The 14,452-nt window shown below is 45.7% G+C and overlaps 1 protein-coding gene across 1 annotated transcript in view; it reads right to left on the bottom strand.

Annotated features, from left to right (window-relative positions):
- Positions 1 to 14,452, bottom strand: part of LOC129713241 (rho-related BTB domain-containing protein 2-like) — a 54,352-nt gene that overhangs the window by 28,425 nt on the left and 11,475 nt on the right. Inside the window, exons 2-5 of the mRNA XM_055662178.1 lie at positions 9,379 to 9,580; positions 3,832 to 3,935; positions 2,906 to 3,091; positions 3 to 994 (exon numbers count right to left, since the gene is read on the bottom strand). Coding sequence (XP_055518153.1) covers positions 3 to 994; positions 2,906 to 3,091; positions 3,832 to 3,935; positions 9,379 to 9,570 — 1,474 coding nt within the window. The 5' untranslated portion in view covers positions 9,571 to 9,580. The remainder of the gene's footprint in view (positions 1 to 2; positions 995 to 2,905; positions 3,092 to 3,831; positions 3,936 to 9,378; positions 9,581 to 14,452) is intronic.

Genomic DNA, 14,452 nt, shown 5'->3' on the forward strand with positions numbered 1-14,452 from the left:
ACCAGAGAAGGTCCCTTTGGCAAGGCATTCTTTCACTCGATTTGCTCTCCGTACGTGGAATGCTTTGGTAATCTCTTGGTTCATGAAGGCCTCGTTATTTAAGATATTGGCCACCATCATTCGCAGGTCGAAGACCTCCAGGAGCTCGGCGATGTGGGCGATCTGCATCAGTTCCTTCTCGTGCTCGTCCAGCTGGCCCGTGTACAAGTAGCGCATGACCGCGCTGAACGCGTCCGGGTGAACGGAGTAGTCCATGTGCACCACCGTCATCCGCCGGCTGGTGAAGTTGATGGGATCTTCTGCCATCTCTTCCTGGATGCTGATGAAGGCTCGGCTCCACGACGAGAGAATCTTCCCTCTCTTGAACCAAGCCCTCGCTCGCGAGCTGCCATCGCAGGCGTTGAGTTTCAAGATGCCGTCACTGGTGGACGCCCTCAGGTTTGACAGCGGCTGGATGGCCGTCACCTCGTCCATGCGTTCACTGACGTCAAAACTGGCGGCTCTCATTAAGTACTCCCGGCCCTGCCTCTCGCCGTGGCTCACCGACGTTCCACCGCCGGCCTCCTGCTCCTCGCTGAGGTCCATCAGAAACAAGTCATAGAACTTTGAGGAGGAGGTAGACAGATAAATCTTGTGAGCGTAGATCTTAACCGTGTCCTGAAGCACCAGGATGACATCTGCGCAGAGGGGGTTGGCCAAGAGGAGGGCTGGGTGTTCTTCGTTGGTCGTGGGGGGCTCGGGGACAGTGATGATGGGGGGAGGTGGTTTGGGAGGCAGGAACGGGGCCTGCAGCAAAGGCTTCTGAACGTTTCTCAGGTGCGACTTCCAGAATTGGAGGTGTCGTCTGGAAATCAAGGCAGCTCTGATGGCATTATCGAAGACGTCCTTAATGCCAAATTGTGCAACCACACTGGTCTCGTAGTAGGGGATCCCCAGCTCTTTAGCCACCTCGCGACCCTTTTCGGGAGGCAAGATTTCATTGTGTTTTATTGGCCTGTGAATTCAAGGCAAACAAAATACAAGTTGAAAAGGCAACTCGGAACGTTACACAGCAAGGTCCTTGTTAAGGTGCAATCGACAGACTCCCTACCAATATCAAAGCGTGACATCTGAGGCATTTGCAAGTGAGCTTTAAACCAAAAAACATCACAGAACTGAGAACTACAAATGCTGATTTATAGCAAAGGTAGTCACAAAGTGCTGAAACATGGATGAGAAGAAGGGTCCTGACCCGAAACGTCACCTATCCTTTTAATCCAGAGATGCTGTCTGAACACTGAGTTACTCTAGCACTTTGAACAGGACAATAGAACTGTACATTGCTTCTGCCAATATTTGATTTAGCTAACGATATTTTGAGGAAGCAGAAACACAGAACTGCAGATGCAAGTTAAAACACAAAAGGACACAAAGTGCTGGAGTAATTCAACGGGTCACGCAGCATCCCTGGAGAAGATGGATAGGTGACAATTTGAGTCAAGATACTTATTTAGATACATTTTGAGGAAAAATGTACTTGTGTAATACAGTGGTAGACAAAAATGCTGGAGAAACTCAGCGGGTGAGGCAGCATCAATGGAGCGAAGGAAATAGGCGACGTTTCAGGTCAAAACCCTTCTTCACAATACAGTGTAATACAGTGCTTGTTCCAGATAGAATACATTGCATCCTGTGCAAGGGACAAACATAGTTTTTATAAAATTATACTTAAGAGAGGCACAGTAGCGGTGAAGCTACTGCCTTACAGCGCCAGAGACCCGGGTTCGATCCTGACTACGGGTGCTTGTCTGTACAGAGTTTGTACGTTTTCCCTGTGACCAGCGTGGGTTTTCTCCGAGATCTCTGGTTTCCTCCCACACTCCAAAGATGTAGAGGTTTGTAAGTTAATTGTCTTGCTTTAAATGTAAAATTGTCCCGAGTGCGTTTGGAATAGTGTTAATATGCGGGGACCGTTTGCCGGTACAGACTCGGAGCGCTGAAGGGCCTGTTTCCACGCTGTATCTCTAAACTAAACCATAAATGAGCTCACTTGTCAGGAATTTTAAAGAGGATCAGTGCAGGGAGGTTACAGTGGAAAATATTGTTCATGAATAAAAGACTGTTGTGCCACCCTTCTCCAAAGGTTATTACTTGGCAAGAGATGGATTTTCATTTATATATATCACCTTTAAAAACTCCAGGGTCCCAACATGAAATGTCACCCATCCTTTCTGTCCAGGGATGCTGCCTGACCTGCTGCGTTAATACAGCATGTTGTGTCCAGTTCCATTGGTGGACATACTTACAAAATTCTTAAGGGGTTGGACAGGCTAGATGCAGGAAGATTGTTCCCGATGTTGGGGAAGTCCAGAACAAGGGGTCACAGTTTGAGGATAATACCCCTGTCCCACATAGGACACCTGAACGGAAACCTCTGGAGACTTTGCGCCCCACCCATGGTTTCTGTGCGGTTCCCGGAGGTTGCAGGTGGTTGCCGGAGGTTGCAGGTAGTGGAAACAGGTCGGGAGACTGACAAAAACCTCCGGGAACCGCACAGAAACCTTGGGTGGGGCGCAAAGTCTCCAGAGGTTTCCGTTCTGGTTTCCTAAGTGTGACAGGGGCATTAGGGGGAAGTCCTTTAGGACCAAGATGAGAATTTTGTTTTTCACACAGAGAGTGGTACATCTGTGGAATTCTCTGCCACAGAAAGTAGTTGAGGCATAGTTCATTGGCTATATTTAAGAGGGAGTTAGATGTGGCCCTTGTGGCTAAAGGGATCAGGGGGTATGGAGAGAAGGCAGGTACAGGATACTGAGTTGGATGATCAGCCATGATCATATTGAATGGCGGTGCAGGCTCGAAGGGCCAAATGGCCTCCTACTCCTGCACCTATTTTCTATGTTTCCATGTTTCTACGTTTCTATACCTTGCGAGAGGTCGCCGTGCACGATTAACGGCTTCCAAGTCCGTGTAGCGCAGGTCCAGCTGGCAACCAACCAAGATGACGGGCGCTCGTGGGCAGAAGTGTTTAATTTCCTGGTACCACATGGCTTTCACGTGGTGCAGAGAGTTGGGGTTGGCAATTGAAAAACACAGCACAACCACATCGGACCTGGGCAGGAGTAAATAAAAACAACTCAATCACACAGCAGCTTATGTAAACGGCATACACTTTTGTCAGGGGTAGGTCAGAAACCTCATCAGCAGCTATGGGTGACACAGTTGGTAGAGTTGCTGCCTTACAGCGCCAGAAACCCGGGTTTGATCCCGACTATGTATTGAGTTTGTACGTTCTCCCCTTGGGCTTTCTCCGACATCTTCAGTTTCCTACCACACTCCAAAGACGTGCAGGTTTGTAGGTGAATGATGTGCTGAATGCTGCTCCCACTTTCGCATCCTACCCACTTGGGGGGGAACTTACAGAAGCCATTTAACCTACAATCCCGCACATCTTTGGGATGTGGGAGGAAACCGGAGCAAATCCACACGGTCACAGGGAGAACGTATAAACTCCGCACAGACAGCAACTGTAGTCAGGATCGAACCCGGGTCTCTGGGCTGAGGCAGCAGCTCTATCGCTGTGCCACTGTCCCCCCCCACCTCCCCAAAAAAACAGAAAACGTCTTCAATTCCAACTGAGTTTCTCTCTCCACAGATGCTGCCTGACCTGCTGAGTATTTCTGGCATTTTCAGTTTTCATTTGAGCTTTCCAGCAACTGCTGTGTCAGAATATTCTGAGCTTTGTGCCAATATTTGTTTCATTTTTTGACGAACTCTTCGATTAGATTGACGGGGTCGTTTCCCCCACTCAAACGGACCCAAGGTGCCTTTTCACCCTGTGCTTTGCTATACCTGCCGTAGGCAAACCGTCGGTCCTTGTGATGGTCACCAAATGTATCCCAGAGTCGCAGCGAAACGCTGACATCGTCAACTACATCACGGGAACGTTCCAGAACCTGTGGACAACAGAACAAGTTGAGTGAAATGATTTGATGTAGCTGAGGTACACGATCACCCTTCCCCAACCTCACCCATTAACCATATAACCATATAACAATTACAGCACGGAAACAGGCCATCTCGGCCCTACAAGTCCATGCCGAACAAATTTTTTTTCCCCTTAGTCCCACCTGCCTGCACTCATACCATAACCCTCCATTCCCTTTCATCCATATGCCTATCCAATTTATTTTTAAATGATAGGGGCCTGAGCCTCCACCACTTCCACTGGAAGTCATTCCACAAACCACTCTCTGAGTAAAGAAGTTCCCCCTCATGTTACCCCTAAACTTCAGTCCCTTAATTCTGAAGTTGTCCTCTTGTTTGAATCTTCCCTACTCTCAGTGGGAAAAGCTTTTCCACATCAACTCTGTCTATCCCTCTCATCATTTTAAAGACCTCTATCAGGTCCCCCTTAACCTTCTGCGCTCCAGAGAATAAAGACCTAACTTATTCAACCTATCTCTGTAACTTAGTTGTTGAAACCCAGGCAACATTCTAGTAAATCTCCTCTGTACTCTCTCTATTTTGTTGACATCCTTCCTATAATTGGCGACCAAAATTGTACACCATACTCCGATTTGGTCTCAAGATGCCTTGTTTTTAACATTACATCCCAGCTTCTATACTCAATGCTCTGATTTCTAAAGGCTAGCATACCAAAAGCTTTCTTTACCACCCTATCTATATGAGATTCCACCTTCAAGGAACTATGCACGGTTATACCCAGATCCCTCTGTTCAACTGTATTCTTCAATTCCCTACCATTTACCATGTACCATTTACCATTCAATGTCAACTGGCGTACAGGGCAAGAAAATGAGCTGTAACTGTTGAATTAGTTGGGAATGATTTAAAGGAGACTTAAGGGCCTGAGCCACTTTCCTGAGTCATTCACAAATTCTCCCGAGTTTTCCCCTTGATTCTAATGCGGAGAATTACGGTAAAAGCCAGCCGTCGGTACTTGGGGCTATTTTTTTCACTCGCGGACATTTTTCAACATGCTGAAAAAACGTCCCGACTTACCCGAGTACCTACAGCTGGCGTTACGAGCCGCTACGAAATATCGAAGAACTCCTACGGATTCGCTATGGATATTCTCCGAGTTTGAATCAAGGGGAAAACTCGGGGGAATTCGTGAATAACTCGGGAAAGTGGGACAGGCCATTAAAGCACCTCAGTGATCTTGCTACACGATATCTTCTTCCCGACATTGCGCACTGGGAATGTGCTTGGGCATGGCAATACTCGACTGAACTGTATGTAAGAAAAATATTTCACCGCGATTAGTTTAGTTTAGTTTAGAGATTCAGCGCAGGAGCAGGCCCTTTGGCCCACCGAGTCCGCGCCGACCAGCGATCCCCGCACATTAACACCAGGGACAGTTTACACTTATACCAAGCCAATTCACCTACAAAGCTCACAAAAAAGTTGGAGAAACTCAGCGGGTGCAGCAGCATCTATGGAGCGAAGGAAATAGGCAACGTTTCGGCCCGAAACGTTGCCTATTTCCTTCGCTCCATAGATGCTGCTGCACCCGCTGAGTTTCTCCAGCTTTTTTGTGTACCTTTGATTTTCCAGTATCTGCAGTTACTTCTTAAACACTTAACCTACAAGGCTGTTCGTCTTTGAAGTGTGGGAGGAAGCCAAAGACCTCGGAGAAAACCCACGCGGTCACGGGGAGGACGTACAAACTCCGTACAGACAGCACCCGTAGTCAGGATCGAACCCGAGTCACTGGCGCTGTAAGTACTGTAAGGCAGCAATTTTACCGCTGCACCACCATGCTGGCCACGGTACTGTGTGTTTGCACAATAAAAAAAGCAACCATCTTGGTTGACATGGGCAAGTTGGGCGGAAGGGTTTGTTTCCGTGTTGCATAACCCTATGACATACGTCATAAAAATAGACCATAACGTCACCCTTATATCTTAACAACCAAAATTAGATGTGTCAATGAAGGTGCATTCTGACCCCATTGAGCACAGTCACGCAGTTCAACTTCTTTTGAACCTTGCACCACTATACAGGCAATGTTCAATGATTCAATTATATTTTATTGTCACATATTTAAGATTCCAATGGCTTGGTTTATTACCACTAAAAAGAAAGGTATCAGGCAGGGATGGCAGGTCATGCGTGCAGCTTTGCAATCGTGGGGTGAATCTTGAAGCTGTGTGTGTGCTTTCCCACGCTTAAAAAGTCTGTGTAGGAAGGAACTGCAGATGCTGGTTTAAATCGAAGATAGATACAAAATGCTGGAGTAACTCAGTGGGACAGGCAGGAAGAGAAGGAATGGGTGACGATGCAGACTGAAGAAGGGTCTCGACCTGAAACGTCACACATTCTTTCTCTCCAGAGATGCTGCCAGTCCCGCTGAGTTACTCCAGCATTTTGTGTCTATCTTAAAAAGGGTGTGATTTGCACCCTGCAGCCCTGCAACAGCCGAACGTCTGTCTGAAACATCGAGCCATCTGGTACGTTTTGCCGAGTGCCAACATTTTCCAGCACTGCATTTTAGCAAGAGAAGAACGGCAAGGATGATTCGAGAGTTAAAAGGCTGAAGGGGGCAAGAAAAGGTTGCAATAACAACATTGGTAGAAGCTGCCTAAAAAGCTATGTTTTGGAGATGCGAAAGATATGAAAAATCACATTATGATTTTTAATGCCGTTTTTTTTTTGTCTACCTCAATGGTCACTTGGGGATAAGCTGGTTCAGAACAACACTCAATCAGAACGTCAACATATCTGAGAGTGCAGTATTCCTTCAGCACCAAAGTATCAGCTGAGATTACATGATCAATTTTCAAGAGCGTGGGGCTGAAACTGTAGCAACTGGAACCTGGCGAGATTCCTGCAAGCATTTTGATTTTCCTTGTAAATTGCCTGTTCCAAATCTTCTTTTAATCCAAAAGCATTAACTACTTTCAAAGTAATTTATAATGCTGGAGGATATTGGTGTTGTATCATTTTGTTACCCTCATGCATGAATTCTGAACACATTCCTGCACTCGTTATAGCAAAGATCTGAAAAGAATTATTTTAACATTTATGAAAATGAATTGAGTGTCTGGTGCATAGTGCCGGATTTATCAAAGTTATCAAAGGTTAAAATCCCAAAATGGACAAATTTGATGAAATATTAATTCTGTTACTCTGTGACCCAGCATTTTTGTTTCAATATAATATTTGAAAATTCTCAATATTTTGCTTTTGTTTACCAGTCATTTTTATGCAAATAAAAAATCCATCAATGATTTGCATGGAATTTTACGACGATGTTGCCAGGACTCAAAGGCCTGAAATAGAGGGAGAGGTTGAGCAGGCTAGGACTTTATTCCTTGGAGCACAGGAGGTAGAGGGATAAGTAGAGTAAATGCACAGAGTCTTTAGCCCTGATTAGAGGAATCAAGAACCAGAGGGGAAAGATTTAATAGGAACCTTTGGGGCATCTTTTTCCACGCAAAAGATGGTGGGCATCTGGGACAATGTCCCAGAGAAGGTAGTTGAGGCAAGTACTATCACAACATTTGCACAGTTAAGGGGCTGTCCCACTTAGGCGACCTAATTGACAAGTTAAGAAGAGTTTGAAAAAATGACATGTTGAAGACCTCCTTCGACTATGTAGAAGACCAGCTACGACTAACTTTGGGAACATTGGACACTGAATAGTGGAGAGTGAAGACGACCTCCTTCGATCTCCTTCGACCTCCCTTCGACTATGATGAAGACTATCTACGACTACCTCCGTCTACCTTCGACTACCCTCGATTACCTACGACTAACATGCCGACCTACTACGGCTAAAACTACCAGTAAAAAAAAGTATCGATTTTTTCCACGGCGACCTTTTTTCACTCGCGGGTATTTATAAACATATTGAAAAAAACGCCGAGACCTAGCTGAGGCCTCGAGTACGCGGAGACCACTCTCGAGCATGAAGGAGAGTACGTAGACCTCCTTCGACCTCGTGTCGACCGTGCTGCGAGTACGAGCCGAGGGCAAACTCGCCACAACTCGCGAATTAGGTCGCCCAAGTGGGACAGGCTCTTTATATGGATAGGAAATGTTTAAGAGGATATAGGCCAAATGCAGGTAAGTGGCACTAATGCCCGAATGGTCTGGAGTTGGAAGAAGGAAAAGTGATCTGAACAGTACAAGATTCTGAAAGGGCTTGACAAAATGGGTGGTGGGGAGTTGCTTCCTTTATCTGGATGGGGGGGGGGGGGTGGCTCATGTTGACGACCTCCCCGTGGTGAGCTCCATCAACTGATCTCAGTCAGGCGAACGACAACAAACAGAGACAGCAGCAGCGCCGCAGCAGCAGCGCCAACCCGGAGCATGCGCCCGTATTAGGGCGGGCACTTACAGATGCTGAACCGGATGGCATCACCCTGCTGCAGATGTCGGCCGACTCAAACGCAAGAAGGAGAAGATCGGGATGATCCAGAAGCAGGAAACATCGTCACAGCAGAAGGGGATCAGACATTTAGTGCAAAGGTTCAGGAGGAATTTCTTCACTCAGATCATTGTGAATCGGCATAATTCTTTGCTCTAAAGTCCCATGGGAAGTTCATGGTTCAATATGTTTGTGACAGAGACTGGTGGCAGTTTGGAACCCGAGCAAGTCTTAAGCTATTGAGATTGAGTGGTGCTCCAGTGGCCGTAAGTGGGTTGAAGAGCGTGGCAGGATGAAGGATGGGCTATTCTTGGTCCTTTCTTTTTAGATTTTGTCCTCATAGCACGGTTCTCCACATAATCACAAATAATATATTCCTTCCTGAATAAAATAACGGGACGTTTAGATCTGAAATTCAGTTCCATGTCGCGCCCACTGGATTGCAAGATGCTTGTACAAAAGAAAAGGTGCTGCCTTTCAGCTTCTCTCAATACATCATGGTATATTATGTCATAAGGTCACAAGAAATAGGAGTAGAATTAAGCCATTCGGTCCATTCAATCATGGCTGATCTATCTCTCCCTCCTAACCCCATTCCCCTGCCTTCTCCCCATAACCCCCGACACCTGCATTATACGCAAGCATTTTGAAATTATATTGTGAGTTCCTGCGCCACTTTCTGAACAATACATTCTATAAAATAATAATAATAATATATTTTATTGTCATTGCACATAAGCGCAACGAGATTTGGTTTGCAGCTTCCATCCGATGTCATAAGTTAAATAACTAATAAAATTTAGATTTAGATACCCCGAGAACATGGTTTGTAAAAAGAACATTACAACAGTAAAATAGTCAAAACAGTTCAAACAGACTAAAATATATGACGTATACATTAAAAGGCATATTTATCCAGTGTAATTGTGCATTTTGCATTCAACTGGGCTTGATCGTGCAAGGGCTGAAATGCACCATGATAAAGTGCTTCTGGTTCTTACCTCTTGGCAGACACGGTACTGGTCGATGGCCCAGACTGTTGGTACATGTGTAGCCAGCAGCTGGTATTGTGTTAAGGTGGCATTACATGCCCTTGCGCAGATCAGCCTGGTCTTTCCAACTGCATTGTCACCCACAACCACGCACTTGATTGTTTCTACATTTGGCCTTTCGTAGTCCATATCTCTATCCATCAACTGTAGGCTAGACACAAAGAAATGAATGGGGTCCGATTAAAAAAGGTATCAAAAGCAACAGTTCAATGTATAGTCATGCTTCTGTCTACCAGGTAACTATGTTCGATGTGCTGTTGACTCTTTGGCTAATCACGTTTGTGCTGGCTGTTTGTTGCAATAAAGTGACACTCATTCACTTGCTCAGCTTCTGGGCCTCCTCCACGGCCAGAGTGAGCAACACCGTAATTTAGAGGAACAGCACCTCATATTCCGCTTGGGTAGTCTGCATCCTGGTAGCATGAACATTGAATTCTCACAATTCAGTTACCCCTTGATGTCTCCCCTTCCCATCTCTCACTCAGACCTCGGGCTCCTCCTCCTTTTTCCTTTTTTCTCCCCGCATCCCCCTACCCCCTATCAGTCTGAAGAAGGGTTTCGGCCCGAAACGTTGCCTATCTCCTTCGCTCCATAGATGCTGCTGCACCCGCAGAGTTTCTCCAGCACTTTTGTGTTCCCCGATATGAAATTTAGTTCCATTTAGTTTAGTTTAGATTTGAGATACAGTGTGGAAACAGGCCGTTCAGCCTACCGAGTCCACACTGACCAACAATCACCCATACACGACATAACCTACACATTAGGGACAATTTATAGAGGCCAATCATCCTACAAACCTGCACGTCTTTGGGATGCGGGAGGAAACCGGAGCACCCGGAGAAAACCCACGCGGTTACGGGGAGAACGTACAAACACCGTATAGACATTACCCGTAGTCAGGATTGAACCCGGGTCTCTGGTATCGTAAATCAGCAGCTCCACCGCTGCGCCACCCCATTTCGGAAAAATTAGTAAACATTTTGGCCCCAAAATCAGAAGCATCCACGTCGCGGGGCTGGAAACCGAGAAGTATCCTGAGCTAATTCTGCTACCACCATCATCTATTGCAACAAGTGATGGCTTCCACTGATTGTCGCCGGAAGCTAGCGTCCTTTTCAGGACGGACGATGACAGGGATGTCAACATTTGAAACATGGAGGATGGACACGAGAGAAGAAGTAATGCCCCTGTCCCACTTAGGAAACCTGAACGTAAACCTCTGGAGACTTTGCGCCCCACCCAAGACCTCCCTGGTGGAATAAAACTGGGTGAAAAAAAGGTCTTACCTTCCACCGCCTGCAACCTACCTGCAACCTCCGGCAACCACCTGCAACCTCCGGCAACCACCTTCAACTAGCATCGCAACCGTCTTCGACTAAACAATTACCGATTTTTAAAACTGCAACCTACTTTTAGTCGCGGCCGGTTTTGAATTTTTTGAAATAATCGCCGTAACATAGAAGAAGCGGAAACCACTTTCGACCATTAGGGAGACTGACAAAAACCTCCGGGAACCGCACGGAAACCTTGGGTGGGGCGCAAAGCCTCCAGAGGTTTCCGTTCAGGTTTCCTAAGTGGGACATGGGCATTCACGTTTATCCCTGAGATAAGGATAAACATTTTTCAATCAGAGGGTGATGAATCCCTGGACTTCTCAATCCAAGAGACAATATGAGCTCAGTTGTAGCGTTTATTCAAAATTACGCTGGTCGATTTTGGACATTGAATGAATCAATAGCCATCAGGGATAGTGCGGAAATGGGCAATGATCAAGTTGAATTCTTTTAAAATCAATGGTGGAGTAGAGTTGCAGTGTGGTGTTAACTTATCCTGATCAGTTTTATTTTTCTTATGTGTTGATCTTCATTGTGTCTAAAATGCTGAAATATCCTAAGTTTGTGGAGGGACAGGAAGCACAATATTGCAAAAGCACCAATTAAGATATCTCACAAATGAAGTCTGTTCACAGCCGAAAAAGATTTCACAACCACTCTTTCACAAAGCACGGGAGGTCTTTTATTTTCGCTGAACTATACATAGATTTTCAGTGTGCATCTATTACATGCTGGTCCTTGGGAACACTGCATCAACAGCCTCACATGGGAGATGATAGCGTTTTGTGAATATCACCACACACAGCAGAGACATTAGCATTGTTCACAAACTGGAGAGAACATTTCACTTCGTTCTTAAAAACGACATTTCAAACACTATAATAAATCTAACTATAGAAATTTCACTTTGAGACAAAACTAATCCTGGCTATAATCTGACATTTAAAAATGTCTTAAGCATTAATCATGAGTTTACTATATTTTAATCCTTCAATTATTTCACGTTAGTGTAAGAATATGTTGGTAGAGTCGCACACACCATGAAAACATGCTCCTCGACCGTACCGACCAAGATGTCTCATCTACAGTAGTCCCAGCTAGCCATTTAGAACGGAGACGACAAAACACTTTTTCTCACAGAGAGTGGTGAGTCTGTGGAATTCTCTGCCTCAGAGGGCGGTGGAGGCAGGTTCTCTGGATGCTTTCAAGATAGGGCGCTTAAAAATAGTGGAGTCAGGGGATATGGGGAGAAGGCAGGAACGGGGTACTGATTGGAGATGATCAGCCATGATCACATTGAATGGCGGTGCTGACTCAAAGGGCCGAATAGCCTACTCCTGCACCTATTGTCTATTGTCTATTATCTACAGTAGTCCCACCTGCCCACGTTTGGCCCATATTCCCTCCCCATCTCTCCTATCCATGCACCTGTCCAAATGTCTTTTCAATGTTGTGAAACTATCTGCTTCAACGACCTCCTCTGGCAGATTATTCCATATACCTACCACCCTCTGTGTGAAAGAGTTGTCGCTCAGATTCCTATTAAACCTTTCCTCTTTTACCTTAAACCAATTACTGCTGGTTCTTGATTCCCCTACACTGCGTAAAAAGTGTCTTCCCTATGTTTCCCTCATGATCTTACACACCTCTAGAAGATCACCCTTCACTCTTCTCCGCTCAGATGTTATTTTTTCTCTCTTATTTTCTCTTGCTGAGCAGATGGTTGATTCTGTTCGGTTTAATGGCTATAAAATGACGCGATCACTCCAATCAGCAAAAGCTTTGCTCACCATTGTACAAGTTACGTCAGCGGACCGGCCGAGAATCCACCCAGTTCCTCATCTGAACCCTTCATGCCTGCACCCTTTTAGCAGGTGGCTGAAGGTCAGAAGCAGCAGAACCCCAAATAAACATGGAAACATAGAAAATAGGTGCAGGAGTCGGCCATTCGGCCCTTTGATTCGGCACCGCCATTCAATATGATCATGGCTGATCACCCTAAATCAGTACCCTGTTCCTGCTTTCTCCCCATATCCCTTGATTCTGTTAGCCCTAAGAGCTATATCTAATTTGCCCACTGTTGAATGCCTGAGCGTTCAGTCAAACTGTTGCCAATCCATCATTAACAAAAGTGTAAGGGACGTCCTGTCAACAACTAGAGAGCAATCCTGAGCTACTATCTACCTCATTGGAGACGCTCGGACTATCATTCATTGGACTTTACCTTGCATTAAACGGTAGTCACGTTATTCCCTTTGCCATGTATCTGTACACTGTGGATGGCTCAATTGTAATCATGTACTATCTTTCCACTGGCTGGTTAGCACACAACATACATTTTTCACTGTAACTCGGTACACAGACACTAAAATAACTCAACTCAACTCGGAGACCTTTTGTGGTTTCCCAGACTTGGCTCGTGAATTGACTGAACTCACCAAACCATGCAGGACATTCTTACCCATTGGTTTTGGATACTTGAAACACATCAGGCCCAGGTCATTAATGATGTAATTAGAGGCTAGTTTTAGTGTTTGGCTTGAGGATTGGTGAAGGCATGAGTGGGCACAGGCTGAATCTCATCCGCATAAATGTGCAGGTTTGTTAGTAAATTGACTTCTGTAAACGATGAGGGCTTTGAGGACATACAACCTAAAAAGGGCCAAGAATAGCCCACTGGGCCCTTCTGTAAATTGCCACCCGGTGCGTAAGATGCGAAAGTGGGATTACCCTGAAATACAGTCAATGGTTGGCATGGAGTCGGTCGGCCAAAAGGCCTACTTCCACATTGTAAACTAAAATACATAGCCCTAGAGTAACTCTGCGGGTCAGGCAGCATCTGTGGAGGTAATGGATGGGCAACATTTCGGGTCACACTGGTTGAATCTCTTCATTACTTCTGTGGATTTAGGCTTTTGTATCAGAATATTCTGATTTCAATTTCCAAGGATTTCCACTTTGAATCCATGCTGATAATCTAGTGTGGTTCAATGGGAGATGAACAGCCAAAGGAATGCAGTGGGTGGCCCACTGGTGCAGCGGTAGAGTCGCTGCCTTACAGCACCAGGGACCCGGGTTCGATCCAGACCTCGGGTGCTGTCTGAATGGAGTTTGTACATTCTCCCAGTGACCACGTGGGTTTTCTCCGGGTGCTCTGGTTTCCTCCCACACTCAAAAGATGTGCAAGTTTGTAGGTTAATTGGCTTTGTATTGTAAATTGTCCCTAGTGTGTAGGATAGTGCCAGTGTATGGAATGATTGCTTGATGGGCTAAAGGGCCTGTTTCCGTACTGTATCTCTGAAGTCTAAAGTCGAAATTGCTTTAACTGTGACCTCATATTCTACTAGGCATTGACGTGAGCAATCTCTCATTTCTGATGGTAGGCACTCGCTGTGTGCAGTTTGCCGCTGTGCTCACCACAATGGAATAGTCACTATACTTCAAAGTACGTTAGTAACGACACTATAAAGTACAGAAGGGCCTGAGGCGATGAAAAGCGCTCTGTAAATACAAGAATTTATTTCTCAATTACAAGCGAATCCGCGTGCAATCCTCAGGAGTTGTCTATTTTTGCTCTCAGTCTGTCTATTCCTGTACATGTGGTGTGAGAGGCACCTGACAGTGAAGGGCATGTATCTTTGGGTGCCAACAAAAGGGAGAAAATCACTAAAAGGCAGAATAAGTATGTG

Source organism: Leucoraja erinacea, chromosome 35 (genome assembly GCF_028641065.1).
Source record: "Leucoraja erinacea ecotype New England chromosome 35, Leri_hhj_1, whole genome shotgun sequence".
Lineage (NCBI taxonomy): Eukaryota > Metazoa > Chordata > Chondrichthyes > Rajiformes > Rajidae > Leucoraja > Leucoraja erinaceus.